The 27,784-nt window shown below is 35.9% G+C and overlaps 1 protein-coding gene across 12 annotated transcripts in view; it reads right to left on the bottom strand.

The window, feature by feature from the left end:
- The window catches only part of DMD (dystrophin), a 1,153,352-nt gene that overhangs the window by 761,830 nt on the left and 363,738 nt on the right, over window positions 1-27,784 (bottom strand). For all 12 annotated transcript variants that reach the window (XM_090124095.1, XM_090124041.1, XM_031599265.2 and 9 more), the window contains exons 5-7: window positions 25,458-25,550; window positions 16,862-17,034; window positions 5,893-6,011 (exon numbers count right to left, since the gene is read on the bottom strand). In XM_090124095.1, the coding sequence (XP_089980221.1) occupies window positions 5,893-6,011; window positions 16,862-17,034; window positions 25,458-25,550 (385 nt within the window). The remainder of the gene's footprint in view (window positions 1-5,892; window positions 6,012-16,861; window positions 17,035-25,457; window positions 25,551-27,784) is intronic.

Below are 27,784 nucleotides of genomic sequence, written 5' to 3'. Positions count from 1 at the left end.
CTGACAGGTTGTTTTTCTCCTCTTCTCTGTACTATAGGTATGGTGGAGATACAGAAGTATGCAAAGTCAAGATCAAACAAAAAAGTTATCAAATGGAAAACTGAGACTCATTATCACTTAATAATGGTGCCAAAACCTCATGTCATCAGTGCGAATTAAGGAAAAATACAGAAAATATGACTGAGAGAGATTAAATGAGGTTTTTAATCAGGCTACACAGTAAAGCATAAGAAACTAGATAATTGCTTCACCTAAAAAGAACAGCAGAAATGTCATCACAAAACTTCAGAGTTTATTTATTACAAGGCTAGTACAAACAAGATAAGATGCAGAAAAATGACAGCAGGCACAAGTTCATTAACCCAAGAACTACATGTTTATTGCTAGAAGTGAGCATACAGACACTTCACTTCCTGCTGCTGCTGCCACTGCTACCATACTCAGCTGTTTTAAGAGGAAACAAGACACAGATCCCAGATTCAGTTTTGGAGAGAGCACTTCTTTGTGTGATCCCTCTTTTATTCCCAAAGCATACTTTGCTACACAAAACGCAACAAGCTTTGTCACTGAAAACTGCCACTGTACAACATATGAGATTCCAGAAGGACTTTTTTTTTTTTTTCTCCAGCAGCTGTATGCCTAGCAGAGAGTGTTTAGTATTATTGGCACGTCTCCCTTTTCTCTACCATATGATACTGTCTGTGCCTCAAAGCCAGGCATCAATTCATAGATCGCTACGCCACTGTTCAAATGTTTAATTACCATGCACAAATGAGAAGAAAATGGATGTTCTTATACCACGTAGTATCTGACAAACTATTGCAAACATTTTATAACAAGGTTGGAGGGTAATTAATCTGAATATTTGCCTTAACTTTCTGGAACTCACTTGAATATGGAGATCATGTGCCAGAATGAACAACTATTTAAGACCAAATGTAAAGTTCAGTATAAAACCAAGACCAAATTACTACACAAGTTGTTTATTTGTCCTTTACTGTACTTGAGTGTATTTGAAAAGATGCTTAAGAAAAAGAAAAGCTTCCCTCTCCGACAGAACTTACACCAGAGCTATTCTTCATCCCAATATATAAGGTATTGCAAAGAGAAAAATGCTTACTGAATTACACTTAAAAATAGTTGCACTTATTCTTTCTGCTAATATATGCTTAAAAAAATAAAACTAATGAATGGAGGAAATGATAATATTCAAGGTTTTCCTCATTCCTATGGTATCTGAAAATGCATTCCACAAACCTACGCAAGTGCAGAAATACAAGGAAAGCACAGAACATGGAACATGAATCTTTTTTATTAACCTGAGATATTGGAGTCTCTATTACCCTATAGTGAAATTCCCCTGTGACACAAATAACGGGTCACTGCAATATAACAGTATTACTTGAAAAAGGGCATACTAGAGAGACAGTAAGCAAAAACCTTTAGTGTATTTTCTGAAGTTCATAGATGGATATCAGAATTGAGCCCCTCCAAAACAGAGAAAATGATCATGAACAAACAGTTAACTACTAAAAGAGAAAACTCTAGGTAATTAGACATTATTAAAAGGTACAGATTAACCTTAACAGCTTGATCAAAGCTATTAAAACTTCTATGTGAGTTATAATTACTGATGTTATCATACTTTAGTTCATTTGCTTAAGATATTTTGCCTTTTTCTAATATTAGCTGAAGTAAACTCATATCAGCAAATATCACCATCCCTCTTATTTCTCATAATTAACAGTAATTTAGAATAACGAGAGAGAAACATAGGGAGCTGAAGACATTGCTTTTCCAGTTTCCAAACCACAAAAGAAAAATGTTTACAGAACCTTATATCTAAAATACTCTGAGAGCAGTCTGTGACTAACAATCTGTTATTTACATTGCAAATGATCCACTGAAATCTTCTCAAAAAATCAGCAACTGTAACTTATATCGCAAATCCCACAACAGTCATCACTCAGCTGTAAAAAAAAAACAACTTATTTTCCTTAGCAGTATTCAGAGTAATTTTGGTGTTGTTTTTCCATTTGTCATCCAAATTTGAACAGAAATCACTGTTTTAAAACAACCTGTTTCCGACAATGTTTGTTGCAAGGTATTTTGAGTTGAATGAGAGATAACTGAATGCCCACAAACACAGATTTTGAGTAACCAAAACGAAATAACTTTTTTTTTTTTTTTTTTTTTCCCTTTGAAAGGGCCACAGAGAGCATTATCAAGATTTTAATCATCTCAGCTGCATCATCATAAATGTCTTACAGCAAAAGGCCACTGTGAGTTATGTAGGTACACACTGACCTAGGAAGTTAAATTTGCAAAAATGTTAGTCCTTTCAAATCCTGCCCTCTTGTGTATAGATCTTCATTACCAGTCTTCTAAATAACACTTTCTACCTTCCATTAGTTTCCTTCACACCTTCCCTCTCTGCTTTTTATCTTTCCTCACTTCCTCAGTGAGCACCAAACATAACAAACAAAGACTCAGTCAAGAAGAAAGAGTTGATTTCTTCATAGCTCTTCCATAACAGAAGAGGAAGAAAATCCGTCCCTATATGCCTTCTATACATCGGAAGAAAAAAAACCAACCCACCCACATTGACAGTTAAAGTATCTTTAATTTGTTTTGCTCTGCAATGGGGCCAGCATTCCCATAAATTCTGTCTGAATAAAGCCACTAACTACATATCTTATTCTTTTAGACAAGTTTGTTTGCTCATCTTCCCCAGTGCTATGAAAATTCTGTCTGCAGAATAACTCCATAGGATTTATTCCATGCTGGATATGTAGCCTATTTTTGGAATTGGCATCAAACAGTATCTTCAGATAGCTGTAAGAAAAGATTCTGATTAACTGAACATTAATTTTATTTAGATGAAAGATATAAGTAGAAAAGTATACAGCTTGCTATTTTTAAGAGGATGTTATTAAGGTAATGTTACATAAACTGTGAAGACATTATCAAACTTTGTAGACATGATATAAAGTCAACATTCTAATTTTATCAAACTACTTTAGGACATGTATATAACTAAGAATTTATTAAAAAGATGAATGGGTAGAAGAAATATTTTACTTTGTTCCATATTTTAATGGATATATTAATATTTTATATTAATATTTAATATTTTAATAAAGTAAAAATGTAATTTTACTTTAATCCATATGCATCCTCAGTATAACTACAAATGAGTATTGTAGGTTTTCTTAAGTTTAAATGCTTGAAAACTAAGCAGGCTTCCCACTTTAAAATACACAGCTGATGAAAGTGTTATTTAAAGCATGCATACCATTTCAATAGAACAGAAGAAATGTTCCTATTAGTTAATACACGTGAGGAAAACAGCAAGAACTCTGAACTCTGTATGATGCAAAATATAGAAATTCTCACTTAAAATGTGGTCCATATCTCATCTGCTAATGTATTCAAAATGGAAATAAAATTCTGAACTGTTCTAATAGCTGCTCATGAGAAAGACTTAAAAAGATCAACAGTATTAGAAATAAACAGACAGTTTCTTATGGGATGGGCTTAGAATGTCAGCAACCTCAGAAAAAAACCTGCAACTTCATTTACAATCCAGAAAATCAGTCCTTGATCAAATAAAAATATTTACTTTACAAAATGTAATTGCTAAATCCAAATCCTTAGTCATTGGTTTGAGGATGTCTCTGTAAATCACCAGAAACTTAAAACAATGAAAAATAAAAACGAAAAACAAAAAAACACAAACCAGACACCTTTCTTCTTGATTACCATAAGAGTAGAGCCTACCAAATATTAGGGCTTATTGAATTGCAGCTTTGAAGATTTTCGAAGTCTGTGAATGGAGCAAAGAGCGAAGAATTTTTTTAAGTGTTCACAAACGCTCATGTGTAATGCTTTGACAAATACTAAGTTATGGCAAAATAAAGGTTCACCAACTGCAATGTTCTCTTTCCACTCTTACTAATGCTGGTTGAACTTTCTTAAGCCACCACTGTTAAAGAGTTTTTCAGTGCTTGACTAAAAAAACTGCACATACCCTTGCTAATCCAGAAAAAAATGTTTAATCAAAAGTGATTTCTATACCTAGAAAATAATGAATTAATGATGCCAACTAGTACATAAAAGTTCTAAATTAAAACTTATAAATAAAAATGCATTTCGGCCTTTAGTAAGCCAATAGAGGACAGAACATTGCCTCACAATCTGCTATTAAAAGATATTTTAATCTCAGATTAGGAGACCTGACATATATACACAATTTAAAATTATATAAGTAGTACGCTGGAATCTTAAAAAAAAACAAAAACAAAAACATTTTCCATTGGCTGGTGCACCAGTAATTCTATTTTTTTAGTCTAGAAACAATTTTGGATATTTTTTAAAAGATAGATAAATATGAGGTATTGCTGAACAAAACTGTTACAGTTGCATAGATTCTCAGGGATTTTCAAGTAGATACAGAATTAACCGTTGTTTTTCAAAAGCTTGCTTTATTTTTGTTTTTGTTTTAATTTGGAGTGAAAAAAAAATAGGTGGCAAGCACCACAATTTACAGATTTGAATAGCAAATAATTACAGCAGGCATTTGGAAAACCACCAATGTTTAAGAGTTTTTCAGCTGTTGGCTAAACAACTGCAGCTATCTTTGCCAAAGCAGAATAAAATGTGCACTAATTGAAAGTAATTTTTGCATCCAGAAAATAACTTCTTCATTAAACTGTTTTAAGAAGTTCAACCAATTACTGCTACTCTATCTATTCCACTGTGCAACCAATTTTTGAACTTCAATCTCATCCAGAATTTATAAACTATATATTTTTTAAGTGGAACTATTTGACAGCACACAGGACATGCTCTCATCATTGACTCTCAAATCTTACTAGCTGCTCCTATTGTGAGTGTTGCTTAAGACGCTCCTCTTAATTCCAAACAGTACAAGATACCACTGTCTTAAATTAAGCCATCACTTCAAATAGGGTTGGTTTTCTTTTTTCCTATGTACGCAAATCGATTTTTCCTTTTATTTATCTTATGTAAATACTAAGGGTACAAAGTTACTGTTCAATCTTGAGACAAACTCTGTTGTATTAAAACACTAGGAGATTCAATGCTAGATTTTAGACCAAGTTAACAAAACTAACATTTTGTTAAATTCTATTTTGTTCTATCAGGAGTTCACTGTGAGGTACACCACTAAGGACTAATACCACAAACGTTAAAAACTAGATTGACTAGTGGCTTAATAGGAAAACTGTAGGAAATTGAATGAAAAAAAATCAGATCACAGTATGGAAAAAGATGATATTAAATACATAAGAGCATAAGAAGAAAATACAACAGATGACCAACAATGAGTACTCTTTCAAACATGACCGTATAAGGAAGCAGAGAAGACAGAGAGGATTTTCCTGTCACTTCTTACTGAGTTAAGCTGAGTCTCATTATTATCAGTGATGAAAAATAATACAAGCCTAGGTAAAGATAATATTCAAGCAAAAAGTTGTATCTACTATCAGGAGCTAAAATTAATTAAGATAAAATTCTCCTATGTCTAGATACAAGTATCTAGAGTTTGAGTCTATAGAAGATACGATCTGCATGTTCTAATTATTGAAATAGCAATCAGCTTCTTATCAAGATACCTTGATATCAACATGTACACATTAAAACTCCAGACTCAAAAAATTGCTTTAGAGCATGCACAGGCAGAGAGTGCTTATGCTGTGTCAAAACAGTGCAAAATGAACACCAAAGTATAATAAAAAAAAATTGTCTTCGGTTTACAATTTAATCTTGCAAAATATGAAATATTTGTGTGAAGAAACAAAGCTGATTTACAAGCAAATGCATGGAAAAATTGATAATCCACTTAGAGTAAAGAACATAATTTGTACTGACCTTCAGGATCAAGGAGCTTCTCTATACCCAGGTGTTGTCTGGCTATATTAAAGGCATGGTCTAATCGTTGCACAGGTGACTGCTGAGAAGCAACAGCATTCCAATCAAACAGGTCTGGTCTAAATAAACAAACAAACAAAACAAAAAAAAAAAGGAAAAATTACTTTCTTCTTTTTCAGTGTTAAATTATATATTTCTACTGCTACACATCAGTGTCAGGTACTACTTTTTAAATTACTTAATGAAAGAATGTATTTGGTCAGTACTGGAATTAATGAAGCTGGGTTTCTAATGTGTCATCCATTTTCATCTTCAACACATTAAGAACTTTTCTTATTCGTCATAAAGCCCCACTGGCCTACAGCCTCATTCCCCCAAAACCAGCTGTTTCTACCCACTGTGCTCTGGCCCTGTGTCTGTCCAAAATGCCTGCAGCAGGTTTGCTCACTGTCTTTCAGTGTATGGGTGAGAAGAATCGTGCTGTGGCTGTGCACACTGAGATTAACTCACAGCAAGCCAAGCAGGATAAAGTAACTGCTGTGTTTATTTTGCAGCCTTTCTCCTCTCTCCAGTCCCCAGTTTTTTACAAGTTTAAGAACATAATTGCTGCTGAGATTGCCAACTCTCAGCTATATCTGATTGAAATTGGCCAACAGGTTCAGCATATCATAATGTGGGAACACATGCAGCATAACTGCACATGCCACTTCTCATACCAAAACCTTTAGAAAAACACATACTTTTCAGATGAGTACAAAATTGTACTTCAGTCATGGGTTTTAGCTGATACGAGCCAAAGGCCTACAGCACAATTTAAATGTGCTTACAGGAAAAGACAGCACCAACAAAACTGAATTACAGCTGAGATATATCTGAGTACTTGTACTATAAATTGCAGTATCTGCAATATAGATAATGGTAATACAGCACGATCTTTGGCATTTCATCTAAGAATTACCTATTAGGATAAGCATTTGCTATCAGGCATTTTGGAAAAACAAGTTTAATCAGGTGATCAATAATTACCATGCATACAATATGAAAAAAAAAAACTGCACTATTTGTGATTTTGACACAATGTTCTAAAACAAACCACATAAATATATAATTTTACCTACAGATAAATAAAGTATGATCTAAACAAGTTACAATATTGTCATTAGTTACGAATGATTTACCTACATTTTTATTAAATTCAAAAGTTTATTTTAAACAGTGACTCCTATAGTTATAATAGATAGCAAAAACATTAAGTAGATCAGACTCTAATAACATCAAGAGAGCAAAGGAAAAATTATATTTATGTAGCAGTAATTTCCTAGTTATGTAACCTAGATGCCTAATTTCTTCTGAGAGGGGAGTGACTTACATATTAACAATTAAGTTTTTACAAACTATTTTGCTTCTCTATGCAGAGGTTTTTAAATATTAATTAAGAATAGACTACTGCCATTAATTTCTCATTTCCCCATTCAGAAAGATTTCAAAGTATTACATTTTGCTGGAGACAAGAGGCTGATGGAAGAGGAATCTTAAGGAGTTATTATCTCTGTCTCTAGTCATGGATGTAGTAAGTCTGTGAGCTCAGAGACAGGCTTGTGTACCAAAATACAAGCATTTTCAAAATACGGATTACGGCTGCACAATTTCTTGCATCCTCCTGTTACTGATCTGGATGGGATGGAGTCACTATGTTTTGGAATGGTGTTTTAAACAGTATGGAGAACACACACTTTTTTTTTTTTTTTTTTTTTTCCTTTCTTTTGCTGCACTTACACAGTATCAAGGCTTTTTTTTTCCTCCCCATTCCTGCATGTAAGCTGGATGTGTGCAGAAAGCAGGAAGGGGACACAGCAGACAGGACAGCTGACCCAAACTGGCCAAAGGGACACCCCATACTACGCAATGTGCCCAGCAAGAAGAACTGGGGTAAAAGAAGAAGGAGATTGGTTTTTTGTCCTCTAAGGCAGCTGTTGCTTAGAGACTGGCTGGGCATCCATCCGCTTGTGGGAGGTATTGAATGATTGCATTCACAACACTTGCTTTTCCCTTCTACTTTCCTTCATTTATTTAACTGTCTTTATTCTGACTTACAAGTTCTCTTGCTTTAGCTCTTCCTATCTTCTGCCCTGTCCAGGGCACACAAAGCAAGAAAACGGCTGCTCAAATGCTGGCTGGGTTTGACCCACTGTCCCACTTCATCCTATATATAGTCATAGAGATGTTCTTCACTTCTCTCAGATTTTTTTTTTTTTTTCCCCTTTCCATTTTTTTTTTTCTTTTCTTCTCTCCTACGGCATGGAATGCCTAAGCTCATACATCAAAATTAGCAAAGGGAACACTGTAGTAATGACAAAGCTCTTATTTTCCTGAAAATCTCTTCATAGACATCTTGGACAAACATTACAGGAATCACCGTGTTAAAAAAAAATCAGTGACAAAAGCTTTTAGGACAAGGAAAGAAAACTGAAGTATCTGAAGGACTACTTCCCCCCTCCAAATATTTTTTTCAAGTGTTTGATTTCAAGTTCCAGTCATATTTCTTCCTCTGAGCAGCACACTGTTTTCACAAAATCATAGCTGGTTTGTTGAGACAAGATTTTATGTACAAGATCACACTTCCTTCTAACCAGTCTGGATTCCATTGGGCAAGAAAAATAACATTTGAAATTATGGTCATCAGTAATATCTTGGATATTCAGTGTCATCCACCTTCTCAGTATATCTCTCTTTGAGATGGCAAAAATTTGAACTGAGACACAACTATAATAGTAGCAAGAGCTCTTCAATAAACCAATGGCAGGTGTGTCATAATATATTTTCTCAATATAATAAAAATACAAATATAAAGATGACAGCACAGATTCCAAGCTGACTCAAAGGTACATATAACCACCTACAGCAACTCACCTCTTAGAAAATGGACTTAAATTAAAGAGAGAGAGAGAGAGAAAGCTCTCCTTGATCCAAAAGTAATTTAACTTTGCAGATTGTCACTTTTTTGAAAGAATGCTTCAGCATACACACTTCAGCAGTTCCATCACTAGATTATGGTCTTATAATGGCAGTTTGGTATGTCAGCTTCTTGGTATAATGTCTCTAGATGTTTTGATTTGTGTATATACAGGGCAATATGACCAAGAATGACTGCAGGGGATACTACAGCTTAGAAGATAAGAATAGCTGTATGTTGCAAATAGTTCTTAAAAAATCCATGAAACAAGAGTGAAACAGAATGTTTACTAATGGCAAAAGAGTTTTAAATATAGGGCTAAGCAGGTGTGAAATAGAACAGAATAGAAATCAAATGGAATACTGATTCTCAGCCTTCACTTGCTCTCTCTGTGTTGCTGAAAGCACTTTTCACATCTGCAACTTGGTTCATATCTGACAAGCAGCATAGCTAGGAAGTGTTCACTTCTCTACTTCTCTCCCTGAAAATATAAAGGCATACACATTTTTTTAAAAAAATAAAATTAAAAATAAAAATAAAAGAAAGGAAGAACTAGAACATGTTGAACTCCAATCTCCAATTAGCCACCAGCTAAATAGCTAAAACAGCACTGACCTTACTTACGACACATTGAGCACACACTGAAAGTTTTAAAGGCTTTGACTTAATTGTATTACATTTATGTATATACATGTAATAGGTAATCATAGAATGATTTTGCTCAGAAAAGACCTTCAAGACTATCTAGTTTCCAACCCCTTAATATGAACAAATAAACTTTCCACCAGCTCAGACTATTCAGGGCCCCATCCAACCTGGCCTTGAACACTTCCAAGTGTGAAACAATCACAGCTTCTCTGGGCTTCCAGTGCCAATGCCTCATTCACCATTCTCATTCTCATTTCTTCCCTATCCAATCCAAAACTATCCTTTTTCAGTTCAAATCTGTTACCTTGTCTCTGTAGGCTCTAGTAAAAATTCCTTTCCCATCTTTCTTACAAGCTCCCTTTTTACATTGTGACAGAGTGGATTTTCTTCATAATGTCTGCTAGGATGCTATGTTCTAGCATTAGGAGAAAATCTTGATAATGCACCAATGCTTCAGTAGTTCACAGAATTACAGACTCTGAATCATAGGGGTTTGAAGGGATGTCCAGAGATCATGCAGTCCAACCACTCCTATTAAAGCAGGCTCTCTAGTGCAGGTGTTGAGCAATGCTGTACAGAGCCAAGGATGCTTCGGTTTTCTGGTTCTCATATTGCAGCAAGGGGGCTAGGGGTGTTCAAGGAGCTAAGAGTGGTCAGAACCAGGACAGCTGACCTAAACTGGCCAAAGGGACATTCCATTCCATATGACATTATTTAAGGAAATAGTAAGACTGAAAGGAGTTGGCTGGGAAGGTTGCCACTGCTCAAGAACTGATTTGGCATTGGATGGTGGGTGGTGAGCAATTGCTTTGTGTATCACTTCTTTGTAAACAGTAATTATCATATCTCAACCCATGACTTCTACTTTTTTTTTTCTTTCTGATTCTGTCCCCCTTTCCACTGGATGAAATGAGCAAAAAGCTGTATGGTGTTTAGCTGTTTGCCAGGTTAAACCACAACAGCCTTTGTTGCTCCCCATCTTAGGCTCAGAGTGTTGAGATAATGACAGATTTGACCAGAATGCTTTAAAACAAAATTGTTATTAAAAAGTAGTCTAATAGCTGTTGCTCACAACACTGATTAATTGAGTCTGAAGTTTGGCCTAGGATTATGGTCTTGCCAGTTTGTATATAACATGTACTCATGTTATACTGGTTATGGTTTTAATCTGGTTCTTGCACTCAACAGTGCAGTTACTCATGGAGTTCAGGAACTTTACTAAAAAAGCTCTTAAGAAGAACACTGTTTAATTCAGGCAAGCTAAAACAGTTGTTGAAAACTTTGAATATACCTGGGATATTCAAACTAGCATGATTTCATTGCTGTCTTCTGTATTTGTTTCTGGTTTTATTTTCTGGTTTTATTTATGGTTAAGAAAATGTGCACAAATAAGTTCCAGTAAGATCTCCCTGGAGCCATTCCAAAAGATCTGCAACCAGCTGCAGCTCCTAGCAGTGATAATGTTTTAAGACACACTTTCTAAGTGTACTGTAATAAATCCTCAAGAGTTCACTTGCTAAATCTTTCTCAAAAAAAAAAAAAAAAAAAAAAAGGAAAGCCAAATTTTCATGAGTGCAGATACAGAAATTATAGCAAGAACAACATGTAAACAGTATGTTAAGAGTGAAGAAAAAATAATCAGTATTTCTAGTCATTCATAATTTTTTCAACATGAACTTGAAGTTAATAATCTTTCTCTGAGAGGTCTAAGGCAGTGAAACTTGAAGAGATCAATGTTGCGAAGATGTAGAACAGTAAGAAAAATAATGCAGACTGAAGTTGGACAGATATATTTGACACTCAAAACACTCTAAGTCATCTATAAGCAGTACTCATTTAAAACAGTAACACTTATTTTCTCCACTAGGTAAAGAATAAGACTTGCTAAATCAAAGGCCTGTATGGAGAAAATTCAGAAAAGCACCTAATTCATAAAATCACTAAGATTACACAAGAGGAAGAATTTGAAAGAAACACAGTGGAACATTTTAAAGAGAATTTTACATCTCAGCATTTTGCAATAGCTGTACTGTTTTCATCTCCTTGGCGTTTCTAAGGTATCACAAGTTTTTAAATCAGCAGACTTTGCAAGTTACGTAGCATTCTCTAAAATGCAGTTACAAAAAAACATCATTGAAGTTTAACAGGATATTTCCTTAAGCTGTTTTAACATCTAAAAATATTATAATGCTATTAGAGTTCTGATGCAATAAAGTAATTTTACAAAAAAAAGTAACTTATAAATCCACAAAATCTTTTCATTAGTGTATCCAGGAAAAAGCCACATTCAGATCACAAAAGTCACCGCCTCCTTTTTAAGGACTGTCTTTATTCTCACTTTATCTGTACAAGTAAACCTTGCAGATAACTTCAGTACAGTCACAGTTATAACAAAACATGAACCTTACCTCTTCAAACCATTACTTTTACTTTCACATTTCCCTCAACCTACTGAACACAAGCTTTTGCTTTCTCTACCCAGGAAGATCCATTATTTTTTAATGCCATTTTCCTTTTCTCCTCCTTCATCTGCCATCCTGAAGCAGAAACAGCTTAGGACAGTGAAATGCTGGCCTAAGTTCAAGAGTTCTAAAGAAGCAAGGAGTAAACTAATAAATAATACTTACTCCCCCTTCAAAATCCTGATTAAAGAGTCAGAAGGAAAAAAACATGTATCTTTAAGCAACTTTGATGACAAAGATACCCATTTGTAGGGGGGGAAAAAAAAAAAAAAAAAAAGGATTACAAGAAATAATGGGAAAAGTTCATAGAATCACAGAATGGCTTGGGTTGGAAAGGGACCTGAACAATCATCAAGCTCCACCCTCCCTCCCCCCCACCACCACAGGCAGGGCCACCAACCTCCCCATTTAATACCAGACCAGGCTGCCCAGGGCCCCATCCAACCTGACCTTGAACACCCCCAGGGTCAGAGCATTCACACCTCTCTGGGCAGCCTGTTCCAGCACCTCACCACTCTCATAGTAAAGAATTTCCCCCTGATATCCAACCTAAATCTTCCCTCCTTCAACTTAAAACCATTTCCCCTCATTCATTTCCCCAGCTGACCTAGAGCCTGGAGGAGTAGGGTTAGTTTCAACTGCAGTCCCCACACCACTCAGAAGGAACTGCCCACAAAGTTGGTACAACAAAAAGTGTTACAGAGCCTGTAAAGTGATGATGAACACATGGAAGGAGTTGAAGGATGTATCAAAGATTCAAAATTACTACAAGCCTAATATAGTTTATAAAGTTTTCTATTTTACAGTTTACATGCGCTTCCTTCATAATTATTCTCAATTATCTGTTATGAACTGCAAAAAGTAGAGTTTGCAAAATAGTTACTAAATTTTTCCCCCCCTTCCCCTCCTCCATTGTATGTCGTGTTTTCTGAAAGTAGAATGTTTATTAAATCTATTTCTAGCAAACTACAATTTAAAAACTTAGGCAGTCAGCCAATATTTCAGATGAAGCAATACATAGGACATGGTCAAGTGTTCGTTTTGATGCAGTTATAAAAAAAAAAGAACTTGAAATAGTTTTAGAAGAAAAATCTAACTGTTAAAATACTAGTGTGGTTTAGATTCACCACAGGAAAAACCAGAGAATTTAAGAATTGATCCTAACAACTTACTACTTTCTGCCAAAATACCATTCTTTGCACTTGAGCATAAAAATATTATGAAGCAATGTCTTTGTAAGCAAATGAAATGAGTAAGGAAAATTTAATGTTTGTACATTCTAAGAGACTGATTCCTATAGACAGCAGGAAGAAATAACTAACAGTATCAGAGAAATCTTCCCTCACTTCTAGAGAGCAGCAGAACTGAAGAAACAAAAAAATCAAACAGGGAAAACAAATGAGCTTCAATTAAAAGTGTTTTTGTTAAATGGCTTTTAATCCTAAGTATTTAAAATACAAAGTATTAATAAAGCATATGATGTGGGAGACATGGGGTTTCATGTAGCCTGGTGCTCATCCCCTGTCGTCAGGTTTACATTCAAACTGTCTACTGTAAGCACGAAGCCAAGACACTCTGACACATAAGAAGTAGGCGCCTGCATTTTAAATTGGCTAAAGTAACTGCCAAGGCTTCTTATAAAAGGCTTTTTATTCTTTCATGGGATAGAGGTAGATGAACAGTCAGAGTATATTAGCACACCTATTTTATTGATTGCATCTTGAATCTTGAAGGCCAATTCAGTGTTCCTGCATACTGAGCATAAAGTGCAACGTCACTGAAAATCAATACAGAGGACACACTAAGCAAGAGGTTCACCTGAAAAATTACTGACTCGGGGCTGCAAAGAATATTGAATCTCCCTCTGAGACATTTGCAGATTAACTCAGTGATTAGTAAAGTCCAGAAGAAGACAACTAGTACATCTTGGAGTTAATGGAGACGTACCTCCAAGAATCTGAATGCATGCTTGTGGTTTCCTAGAAGATTGCCCAAATTCCTAGACTGGAGACAAAACTTCAATAAAGAAATTCCTTTTTACTTCCACTCAGGATAGGCTCACTATGGAGAATGCTATGGAAGATTTATGACAGCAAACATAAGATGAGCAAAAAAGATGTTCTACTGCTATGTTATAGTGAAACTGAATGAAATGCAGAGATTTCAGTGAGTAGGAAATAAACATTCACAACTAATGAGCTTTGCACTGAACAGAAGACAGCAGTGGATAAGATATAACTTACAAACACTATAGACTGTTGACTAGTGCTGAGATAGCTTAAGTAGGATGCAGGCACCTATCTGCATCCCAAACCAAGGACTACTAAGTAAGAGCCTCTGTTTAGGAATCAAGAGCTCATTTTATAGAACTGGACAGAACAGAATTTCTGATTACCGATTTCAGGCACCAGGTGATGATAGGCAGTATTTTTAAGCAGGCAATTTGAATATTTCATTATCAGATACCTTGACTAGGATACAGGCAGCCCAATATCACATCTAAATGAAAAGACACATGACAACTCTGGCCTTCTGCTAAACTGATTTGCTAAAAACTCTATCAAAATAGTTAACATGTCAAGCAATAGTACTGATTTTAGATTTTGAGTTTACAATACTAACTATCAATCCAATATAATTTTAACATAACCATTTTCAGGCACTTTTAAAATATTTTCCTTTTGAGATATATCTAATTCTGTTTGTTGTTGTTGCTGCTGGAACAGTCTGACAGTCTCCTGTTATTTATTAATGTCCTTCTAGTAACTTTATCACTAGATGTCAAGTCTTGACTGTTCATTTTGTAATGAAAGTCACCAATGACAAATAAAAGCACTTGAAGCATCTGCATAGGTATTTATTACTTTACTTTGAAATTATTACTCAACAGTTTTTGTGGGAAAGCAAAAAACTACTTCAGGCCCTTAAAAAACAGAAAAACTTTATAGTGCTTTGTGAAGCACTATAGAAGGAAAAATCAAAATGTCATAGAACAGACTAAAACTTTACAGTTTCACACTCTATAACATACACATGAAATGGAGTAGCTTGTAATGATCATACTGTTAACACACTAAAACTCTCAGTAACTGCTGAAGAGTAATTTATAGGAATAGTGATATGCACAGAGCCTAGAGATGCATTCATATTTGCTGTAACCTTGGATAAGCATTAAGTTTTCACCTTCTCAGTGCTCACAGTGCAGTGAAAATAGCACTGATAGCACTATATTCTGGAAGATCCAGGGAAAGATTTTGTTAAAGTGCATTAATTACTTCCCCAAAATAATAATAAATGTGCATTCTCATGAGCTTTCATCTAAAATTAACACACTAAGATGTATGTATGATCAAAAAGAGACTACACATACCTGTTCTAAAATTAATTAGCCTGAAGAAGGCTACATTCTTCTAAGGATGTAGCTAGTAATTAGCTCTACAAATGAGTTATTAATAGACAAATCTAAACAAACACTTTGATATGACAAATGAAGGGTATCACTGACCATGCAATATCATCATTTTGAGTACTCATCTCAGTAGTAACAAATGTAATGTTAGCCATGTATTTACCAAAGTAAAATGAATTTGTTTGAGAATGTCATGATCTTGTAATTATTATCTCCATGTATCTCATCAGCCTGTTAATGAGCTTTTTGTTATACAATTAAGTGGTTGATTTTCCTTGGGAAATTATCCCCAACAACAATCACCACTACAAAAGTAGGAGAGCTTTGTAGATGTATAGAACTCTGAATGCAAAGCATGAAGTTCTTAGATGCACAGAGTCCGTTAAAGATGAAATTCTCTAAGCACATTACCCAAGATACAGTTTAACAACATATCTAAGAGGGTAGAACCATGGACTCCACTGGCAAAGTGCTATCACTGTGACAGCAATGACTTTAATCAGACAGTTTCATTCAAAAACAGTTAACTGAGCTAGTAAAAATTCTGGAAATACTTGCAGATCTTCACTAGTAAATCTGAAAGACAGTCTCTAGCTGTACTTTTGGAAGTATTTAGCAAAATTTTGTATTAGGCTTTTAGCAACTAGAAAAATATTGCTTGGTTTGTTGTACTAATATTTTTTTTTTTAAATTCCAATTATCTGTTGCTATATAGAACATATTCATACCTGTTCAAAAACTTAGATGACAATCTGGAGCAGTCAGCTGCCTTGCAGGTCTATCCTCTTCAGGTGAGAGGTACAGAAGTATGAAAGGCAGATCAGGAGGCTTTCCACATTCGAAAATAAGTGCTTCTTTGAAACCAGTAGTGCCATGAGCCCCACCAGTTAGACCTTTAAAATAGACTGGCTTGCATCTTTTCCTCAATTCAAGTATACAGAACCACTAGAAGACTTTGAATCTCTAGAGATAAAGTTTCATATAGCATAGATGGGCACAAGTCAACTACTGAGAGAGGGAGAATACTAAAATCAGCTGGGGAGCAACATAAAAGACTTTGAAAATAAAGGCTACTTTCTCCAGCTCTGTCTTTTCAAGGCAAATCCATACTTTCAGTCCAGCAACTGTTAGAGGCTTTCAACAAGCACTACAGTGTGCCACTCTAGGTGCCTGAAGGAAGATGTTTTCCCTCTAGGTCAACCTCAAAGGTTTAATTTTGGATTTACTGCTTGCTTTTCTTAAAAGTTTCCAAGCCTGTGATCCTCTATCAGACTCTCAACTTGCTATGCATTGAAATTCCAGGAAAGGATCTGAGCTGAGTATCTTCACTTACACTGTAGGAAAGCTCAGATCCTCTTCCTCTGCTAGAGGTTTTCAGTTTGACAGTGAATCTACCTAGTAGACAGTAAAAATCACATAACAGATACACCATTCTCAAGTCCTGTTGGAGCCATCTGTTACAAGCTCACTGAAACAACGAGAAGTTAGTTTTCCTACCTATGACTGTGAAGGAGTGCATTGAAAGCCAATCCATCAGACCAGCTACTGGTGAAATTGATAACATTGACCTGTGGGTAATTACGAGTTGACTGACGGACCCAGCTCAGCAGAATCTTTTCACTGTTTGTCTGCTGCAGTCCAGCCATGATGTTTTTCATTACATCTTTGACCTGCAAAAAAAAAAAAAGCCAGAATGTCATCAATGACTGAACTTCCTCATTTAAAGATAATCATTTTTTGACTCCCCAAACCTCCAATTGCCTAGATATAAGCATTCAAGAAAAACCTCCTAGGTAACCAAAGAACATACTTGGTGTCACAGTACAATGAGAGTGATCAAACTGGAATACATAAAAACAACTGATGCTGACTTCTTGTTGTCTGCCATTACCGGCACACTCAGGAAAATCATCACTGTTTCACATGAAGTGCTCCATGAGCCAGCAGAGAAGATACATTTGCATGCACTACTTATTGGAAAAGAATGCGTACAAAAGCAGCCTTTCTCTTTGTAGTTTTCTTTGCCCTGGAAATGCATCCATAGTTAATAGAATATGTTATAACAAAGGCTGATAGAATGATAAAAAGCATTTTTCTCTCATCAACAAAGTTGAAGAAAGTACAAAGTTAAAATAAATAAAAACAGTAGAGAGCACAGGATTTTCTATTTCAGCATGTAAACTGTATTTGCATATGTGTACCCGGATGAAAAATGAATTTCACTGCATATATGAAAGGAACACTATATGTCTCATGTTTTGAATTTTGTTTCAGAAACAGTTAATATTCCTCTTTCATCAGAGAAAGCTCACCTATCTCTAGTTATTGCTTTACAGAGACCAATTAATTCTGAGGGTTTATAAAATATTTCCCAGGAGTTTGATACAGTGTAGCTGCTAATATATTTCTTAGCAACTTCTTTACTGGTGAAAGAGAAGTTCATAATTTATTTTCTTGTAAAGTATTCCCTTTGAAATCACTGTGCTCTCCATATATCTTGGAAAGCATAGCAGCTTTTAAAAAATATTTTCTAAGATAAAATTTAACTATAAAGTTGTTTGTCCTTATTGACTCATCCAAGGTATTTCTTTATAATTCTCACTGGCATTGCTCAGCAACCAGTATCAGTCAGAAAACAACATCTAGATAGTGCACTATTTACTTTATGACAAGGCTATTGACCACATTCTAATAATAAAACCTGTAATGCAATACACAAGCTATAATTCCAAAGCATAATCAACTATAAAAAATTACTAAGGTACTGCAGAAAAACAGTAGGAATCAGTTTATTATCCAATCTGACACTAATCAATCCAATCACTTGAATCAATTATTGAATGGAGATATGAATTACTAGAACAATATCTTGTTTTTACATCTGAATTGCATACTATCATTAATGCCTTCAATTTTTCATTTTGAGACAGGTATAAAATTAATTTCTGAGATGAGGAGAGGGAGAGAAACTGATCCTCTATGAAATTCTCAGGCCATAATCTTGCCTTTGATCTACAACTGTGATTTCTATAAATGACAATGATACAAATGCTACTAAGATAAGAATAACAGCATTCTGTGGTTCCTCCAAATCTATACCAAAAAACAGAAAGTAACAAGTTTTGGAAAATTAGTAAACATGCTATTTAGGTTTGTTTTATGTATCTACATGGGTATCCTTAATTTTTTTCTTAACTTTTTCAGTCCTCATTATTGAGACTTGCCAAATTAGACTTAAATAATTCAGCAAGAAGCAAGGAGTTCAACTCCTGTATTTCCACACAAAAAAAACTGCCTGACTATAAAAATATAAAATTTTGTTCTTCGTGAATCCAGTTGCTAAAAAGAAGAAAAGTTTCAAGTGCAACATTTATTAAACCACACTTAAACAACGTGAAAGCCTTCAAACTATTCAGATTGTGGTAATGGAAAAACATCCATGCTACAGTTTCATCGTTCACTTAGGATTTTTATTGTGTTCTTGTGGTCACAAGTACAGATGTATCTGAATATAAGAAGTAAACATTTGAAAAATACAATGCTCTTTTTGTAGGACAGCTGAATTTATGCAAAAACAAGAAATAAAAATATAAGAATTAAAAATATAAAAGTTTGTAACAAATAAAAAATCAAATGTCTGCATTGACATTATTGTAACAGAAAGTATCAATGAACTGTGAGCACTGTGAAACTGTAAGTTAGCCATGAAATAAAGCAATGGGCTGCCAAGGAGGTAAATGAATCCCGGCAAACTCTTGGATCTTGCTTTTGATTTAAAGAGAAGAAGCCTGAAGTTCTCCATTTCTTTCTAGTTTTGAGAAAACAGCTTTAAACTCATCTTGTTGAGTTTAATATTCTGACAGTAGATAAAGATTTACTCTAATTCTCCTGCATTTCTCTGCAGAAGGCTGCTGAATTTATGATTTTTTGCTGCCTCTTGGGGAACTTGGGCACTTAAAATAACAAAGTAAAAGGGCCTGATCTCATCCTGAAGGTTTAGATTGCTTCCTATTCAGTGAGAAACAGTGAATAATTCCCCTTCTGCAGCTGGAAGCCTCCTTGTTTTCCTGAGCACTTCCACCCCTTCTCTCCCAACAGCAGCACCCTGCACTGCTTGGGGCACTGAATGAGCTACAATGGGATGATTTGGTCCTGAGCCAAGTGTGCAGCTGAATGAGAAAGAGCAGGCTGGCACTGAGTTTAGAAGGAAACTTTCTGAAGTCTTCTTAGTTAAGATGCCCTCTTCAGAAAGACCAGTACTTAGAAATGCGTGTGGCAGCCTGAAGAGCTTCTTGGATGGATTCCACCCTGAAATAAGCTGCCTCAGCATCCAAGCTCAAAAACTACACCCATTTCAAAGCAACTAGCAGTTCGACTTCTCACTGCAGGTGATGACCTCTGATACTTATCTCTTTCTTACCACTCCTTTCTAATGCCATATATTCTCACAGGAAACAAAGCTTTAAGGCATAGGAAACTCCAACTGGTGGAAAACAGAAGTAGTTGCTCTTCCTGGGGGATGGCCCAATACTATTGTAATAAGAAAAACTGCTTTTGAACAGAAAGAGGGAACAGGTAACTTCCAACATGTTAAAGTGACAAACTAAAGGCTATGAACAGAACAGGCACACAACCTCTGATCACACAGAGAAACACTGAGGCACCTACACCTGAGGCACAAAGGCAGGGATGGGCCACCTCCAGGCAGCTGAAATTAGGAGCTGGTCCTGCCACCTTTTCCAGCATGGAGGCCTCCTCCATTCCTTGCTGTCACTCGATAAGCATACCTCCTTCAGGGAGCCATGCTGAGGAGATGTGATCCAAGCACAGTGCATGGTACCTCTGTATGCAGCTTGCCTTGGCGCCTCAAGGCATCTGTCTCAGTTTGAGGCACCTCCAGCTATGGACGAGGGATTGGGGAGGATGAAAGCAAAAGAAGGGGATGAGATGGCAGATAGAATGGTCACAAGAGAAGGCATGATCCAGAGGCCTGGATTTTGAGGAATGTAAAGGCCAAAGACTCCAAGGTACTAAGAGCTAAAAAGCCCTTTAACTTTGGATGGCATGGGAAGCATCTGGCACTGGGTGTGAAAGGGTAGTCAAAACCAGCGCATCTGTGCCTGGCCCGCTGCTGCAGAGGACTTCTGATTTATCTGCTAGGTTGCCAGGAAGCCCTGGAGACTTTGTGTGGGTGCAGGCTATCTAGGAACACTGCACACCTATAACAAAAATACAGGTATGTAACATTTTATTGGAATGGTACAGAGATTCAGTATGCCAGCCACTACAACACAGGGAGGAAAGTAGGACAGAATTTAAAATGTTACTCCTGAAGTTAAGGCTTTTTCATTTTGCTCAAACAGGGTCCTGGCAGCTCCCTGACAAAATGATTTAGTATTTTTTACCTACTATATTTCAGGTATTCTGACTGCATGGATTACTTTTTTATAGCCAGAATCCCCTCAACTCTTTCAAAGCACATTTTAAAGAACTTTTTAAAGAACATTTTCATAGATGTTCAAGACACCCATCAAAGCAGGGGATATTCTTTACTCATTGATTTGAGGTGGAATAATAAGACTGTTAGTATTTCATTTCCACTACTATATTTCAAAGTAAAATTCCAATTAAAGTACAGGCTCTGCAATAAACGCATGAAAAGTCCAAAACTGTTAATAGCTCTGCAAAGAAGGCTAAGTGGAATACATCTCTCTGGAATATTTTCCTCATGCATACAGCTATTACTTCGCTCTTTTTCAACATTTTGTGACTTTTACAAAAGATGTTTGTTAGTTTTGGTTTTTCATTCCATTTATGAAAATAGGTTTGCTCTTAAAAAATGAATAAATAAATAAAAATTGAACACTGGCATACAGAATCTTTTTCTGCTTTTAAGAGAGATATTCTTTGCCAAGCGTAACTATTCAGGAATTAATGGCATTGTTTTCTTTCTGTTTAAATGCTAATTGAGCAGTGAAGCTGAGATCATAAAACTGTGAGGAAGAGGGCAGCAGCTTCAAAGAAACAGAAACCCTAATAGATTTAGTACCACAGAGAGCTTAGGCAGCAGGTGCTCAACTCACAACCATGGTTCAATTTGAGTGAAACTTTTAATAATAATTTGAAAAATAGGCTAGATAAGAAATTATCACTACAGGGGATAGAGAAAGCCACAAGATCTCTACTAACCAGAAAGGAGAGAGGCAAGAATGAGACAAATCTTTTCTGCTGCAGTGCCTCCACAACTGAGAATGCTGATACCCATTCTGACTAGCACTGAAGCACTTTCTTTTCATGAACATTTCTTCCTTCACTTCTCTCTCTCTCTTTTACATTTTACACAAAGACCCTGACATTTTCATTAGAGGTGGTCTTGTTGTCATATAAAATTGTATTTCTACCCTAATGTCAGCCTGGTGCAAGATGTGAAACTGAAAAAAGCTTTTTGCCAGTTCATCTGCAGAAAAAATATTTAACTGCCACACAACTCATATCTGCTTTTTCCATGCAGGCAGGTGTACTTCATCTAGGTGATTCTTCTCAGCTCTGAAAGCTCTTGGGATCATAAAGGGAACGAATTTGCAAAAGCAGGATTGCATCGTCAAGCACAGACTGCAACAACAGCATACATAAAATCAGCCACTTACTGTATATAGGCTTTTTTAGCCTCATACATAAAGCAGACTTGATACAAATCATAGAGAAAGGGATATTTTACTCAACGGTAAAGAACTGGCAGAAAACTTTGGTGGCCCTGACTCTGTAATTTAGCCTTAACAACAGCTTGTCATATTCTCAGCTGCCTGTGTGAAGAACCATCTGTGACAGGGAAAATAGTGCAGAGGAGGAAGAGACCCACTCTTAAGAAAGTTATGGACTTGTTTCACCGGAAGCACTGTAAAAGTGTAAAATAGTACCAACTTACTTAAGAACAGAGCAGAACAATCACAAACGTTCTAGATTCATGTAAATCACTTCAAAACTTGGAAGAAAACATGGAAAAGAACAAAGATTTTTTCCACAATACTGTAAATAAGCAATTTCACTTTTAACTGTTTCAGTCCTTTGAGGGGAAAATGCAGCAAACCAACATCTCCAGAGTTCTGTTTAAAAAGATGAACCTATGCACAAATTTGGCTTTATATTTATTTTGTTTATTCATTATTCAACAGCAACTGCATTATCATATAACAATGTCTTCTTGCAAAACACAGCTTTATATATTGTTAAGAATAGGAACTTATTCAGTTCTATCCAAATCAGAATCTATTTATAAAATGTTGAATAAAAAGACAAATCCAGAGTATGCAGGTCACTTCCTTTCAACAATCCATAAATAAATAGACATGAAACACTGCAGACTAAACATGGTCTGAATAATGATTACTCAAGAAAGCATCACATTATTAATCCCTACTTTGTAAATATGGTCCCTGGACTTTTCCTACATGGATAATTCAGCTGATGCCACTGATATCATCACTGTCACTGGACTCTTGACAGAGCTTGAAATGAAGAACCTATATACTGCACCAAGAACAGGTACCCTAAGCTCATACGCTGGTCATTAAAAACCTCACCAAACTATGAGAAATGCTGAGAAAACGTGAAAGAAAAATGCTAAGTACTAATATTACTAAGGCACATCTTTAACACTTCTTTTCAGGTGAAAAAGTGAACTAATCAAAATATGAATTCTAACACGACTACTTATCTCAGTCCATAATCCATATAAATTCAAGCACAGTGATTCCAAAATAATTGGTAGAAGATGCTCAGATAGGTTTCATTTTCTATCTGCTCTTAGTAAGTAATTTAGAACAGTGTTATGCAATTAAACTAAAAATATTGGTAAGTGAGACAGAGAGAGAAGTGATTTAACAATTTGCAGCTTTTCTCTGTTGCTCTCATTACAACTTATCCTGTAAAATTAGTAAAGAATTGCTCCCCACTGCAATGAATTATACACATGTGATTTTTTGATAGGAACATTTAGTTTTTAATAAAAACTCCTTTAGGTTCTGCTTCCCACTATCTTTTCTTGTAATGCTAAGTAAACTTCTAGACTATTACTTGGGGACCTGAACCAGCAGAAATGGATAGACTGTTAAATTGGACTCATACAAACACACAGAATTAGAGCACCTCGATACTAATTCCTTCCAAATGTTTATTTTACTGTTGTCTCAGACTTTGTTTTCCAAAGTGTCCTTATCTAACATGTTGGTTTTTACATCAATAGCAATATTCCTCATTTCTCTCTAAAGTGAGAAGAAGCTAAATGACCAATATTTGCTTCTATTAATTGTTCAGAAAGCAACTTTTTAGCGTTTTAAAATAATTCTTAGAAAGATGGGTTGGCTGTGGGAAGCATGAAATATGATTATTTAATTAAAACAAAAGATTCTCATCTACAAGAAGGGTCATAAAGGGACATAACGATGATCTGGTGAACTACAGGTCTGTCAGCCTGACCTCAGTGCCAGCAAAGGTTATGCAGCAGACCATCTTGAGGGAGATCACATGGCATGTGTGGAACAACCAGGAGATCAGACCCAGACAGCATGGGCTCATGAAAGGCAGGTCCTTCTATGATCGAGTAACCTGCCTAGCGGATGAGTGAAAGGCTGTTGAAGTACTCTACCTAGACTTCAGCAAAGCCTCTGATACTGCCCTCCACAGTATTCTCCTGGAGAAGCTGGCAGACTGTGGTGTAGACACTCTGTGCTGGGTAAAGAACTGGCTGGATGGCCAGGCCCAGAAAGTGGTAGTAAAGGAAGCTAAATCCAGCTGGTGACCAGTCACAAATAGTGTTCCCCAGGAGTTGGTATTGCAACCTATCCTGTTTAATATATTTATTGAGGACCTGGATAAGAGGACTGAGAGACTCAATGAGTTTGCAGATAACACCAAGTTGACAGGAAATGTTGATTTGCCTGGGAGTAGGAAGATCTTTCAGAAGGATCTCGACAGACAGGATAGCTGGGCTGAGGCCAATGGAATGAAGTTCAACAAGACCAAGCGCTGACTCCTACGCTTTGACCACAACAACCCCAGGCAACGTTACAGGCTTGGGGCAGAGTGGCTGGAAGTCTGTGTGGAAGAAATGGAGCTGGGGGTGTTGGTCGACACTCAGCAGAACATGAGCCAGCAGTATGCCCATGTGGCCAAGAAGGCCAATGGCATCCTGGCATGTACTGGAAATAACATAGCCATCATGAGCAGGGAGGTGTACTCAGCTCTGGTGAGGACAGATTTTGAGTGCTGTGTTCAGTTTTGGGTCCTTCTGTACAAGAAAGACATGGTGGCCCTGGTGCATGTCCAGAACAGGGCAACAAAGCTGCTGAGTGGTCTGGAGCACAAGTCTTACGAGGAGCAGCTGAGAGAATTGGGATTGTTTAGTCTGGAGAAGAGGGGAGACATTATTCCTTCCTACAACCACCTGAAAGTATGTTGAGGCAAGGTGGATGTCAGCCTCTTCTCCCACATAATTAACGATAGGATTAGGGGGAATGGCCTCAAGTTGTGCCAGGGGATGTTGAGATTGGGTATTAGGAAAAAATTATTCACTGAATGAGTAGTCAGGCACTGGAATGGGCTGCCCAGGGAGGTGGCTGAGTCACTGTTCCTGGAGGTGTTCAAGGAACATTTAGATGTTGTACTCAGGGGCATGGTTTATTGGGGAAATACTGGAATTAGGTGGATGATTAGACTAGATGATCTTGGAGGTCTTTTCCAACCTTGGTAATGCTATAACTCTATGATTCATGTTCTGAGATTCTTAAAGAAAAAGTGATTATGAAAGCTATATATCCACGTTGGTTTTGTCTATTCATTCTTACAATAACTGTTTTATATATTCTCTTGCAATGTCTGGCTGTGAAATTATAGTCAAAACAGCTGCTTCAAAACCTACTATATCTTCTTAAGATACTTAATATCCTAGATGATACATAAACAGACTCATAAAACCTGCTGATTTAGGAACTTATATTGCTTACAGTGTCAATGTTTATTTAGTAGTTTGAAGCTGAATAGTAATGGAATTAAGAATAAAAATATATCACAGAAAATATGTTGTGGTGCCACTCACCTGCCAGTGGAGGATTATATTCCAGATCAAACCAAGGGTCAGTTTATGATTGCCATCCACAATGTCTGAGCTCCCAATATTTACCAAATCAACCTATTAAAAAAAAATTGTTTAAACTGCATTAGATTAATAGCAAGCATGAGAGGTTGGTATTATTTTCATACATTTGGTAATTAACTTTCTTTGGGGTGAGGGAGAGTTAGGAACACACTAGGATAAATCTTACATTTTGTTTCTGCTGTTTATAAAATATCCAGCTCATATTTTATACATGGTGCAGATAATGTGCTGGCAAAAAGCAAGCAGTGATCTAGAGCTCCAATTACTCCAGCATTGAAAACAAAGAATTAAAAGTAATAGTTAATAATAATTTTGAAATCTTTTATAATAAGATTCTACAATCACAAACCCAAAGGTTGACACAGGAAAGTTCCTGCATTATTCTCCGCAGCACCTGATGTACCATAGTTTGGTAAAAGCAACGCGTGTATCTAGGCTCTGCAAGAACCTACAAAAATTAAGAATACTATTCTACATATTTATATTAAAATAGAACTAATTTTGTCTTTCTAAAATTCCACAATGCAGAAGGCAGGGCAGGATATATTTTAGAGTACAGAAAAACCCGTGACTGTGATGTACACGTCTTTTTCCATACTTCTTTGTTAAGCAATGTCATTTTTTACAATGATATTACACATTTTTAACTGCATAATGCATCAGCATTTGTCAGCCTGGAATACTCTTTTTTCCACTTGTGAAATGATCCTTCACCCTCTCCCACTTTTTATGCTATTTAGAAAACTTATACGCTAAAGTACCTTGCTTCTTCACAAATTGCAGTCTTCATATCTCTATTACACATCTGTGGTTATTTGAAGTTACATCTATACAATAACTAAAGCTTTTGCACACTGAGAACAAATGTTATCTTCAGTAAATTTATGGATAGGTCATTTTTATTAAACATATACAAAGCAGGTATTATGTCAACAGCTTGAAAATTTTTCTTTAACAATTTATACTTTTTTTTTTTTTCTTTCTTACAAAAATAATGCATTAGATGCTATTCATTCTAGTAGATTGGGAACATTTCCCAAGTGGAGTTTCATATCCAAAATGTCATTGGGGTCCATACAACAACTGACCCACTACAAAGTTTATTAGGGTACCAGCTACATGTTTTACACGTCAAATCCTCTGCCTGTATTTGGAAATTGAATCTTTGTCACAGAGACTACATCTGTTTAACTGAAACAGAACACTTTCCAATCTCCTTGAGTTTTGTCTGAGTTCACATTAGAACAATTCTCTGCCTGAATACTATGAAGAAATACTACAGGATAAAAAAAACCATCAAAATCTGTAAAACTGATTGACTGGAAGCGGCGGCATTTTTCAATCCAGATGAGTGCACAATCTCAGAGCAAGGATGGGAAACATCACTATTAGTTTCAGTCTTTAAATAGCCATAGAACTGTTGATTTTGCATTTCTGAAGTTCTATAGAAATCACTCTTGAGATTTTTTTGAAGGTCGAAGAAGCTATCTCAAAAGTAGATCTTTTAGCTTCATACTGATCTGATCAAAAATATTTTACACAGCTTTTTTATGGTCTTCACTTTATGGATACAATGGCCACATAGAATACACACTGCAGCCTGTTCTATGTTGTTCAATCAGTGCTTTATTTTCTTTCTACATTTGAAAGAGATTATCCTGGATACTGAATGAAAAGCACACTAATGGATTTAGCTGATATTTATGAAATGTTTTTTAAAAAACATTTACTGTGAAAATGTGTTCAAAAACATCTTTTTGCATATTGTGAAATGTATGGCTGATTTTTTTCAACAATATATAACAAATATATTGCAGATTGTGAAGAATTAGAAGCTTTGCCTCCTATTTATTTACATTAAGTTTCATTTAAAAAATCATGCTAGAGGTCTTCATGACAGTCTTATAAGGTCACTTTCATTTATGCACAAATCTCTAGATGGATAAGCATTACCTTGGATTTATAAAATCAATGACTTTATTCAGCAGCTGAACTCAAGCATGTTTAGTGACCTACTGCAGCTATCAAGAAATCCAATATCATATGCAGCACAGAATACATTATCACTGTTCCATCACATCTTACAGTCAAGTTTAAGTGAATGTTTGAATTTATTCTCGAGGAGGATGTACAGTATAATTAGTTGTCCATTGAAAGTGTCTGCTAAAGTTATGGGCCCATTAGAATGCTTGCACAACGAAGATTTTACTAGAATACCTACTCTAAAAAGATGCACAAGATTCTGGCCTGAAAAGTCAATTTGACAA

The sequence above is a fragment of the Phasianus colchicus genome, chromosome 1 (assembly GCF_987193195.1).
Source record: "Phasianus colchicus chromosome 1, bPhaCol1.hap1.1, whole genome shotgun sequence".
In the NCBI taxonomy this organism is placed as follows: domain Eukaryota; kingdom Metazoa; phylum Chordata; class Aves; order Galliformes; family Phasianidae; genus Phasianus; species Phasianus colchicus.
This window is presented reverse-complemented; position numbering and strand designations above follow the sequence as displayed.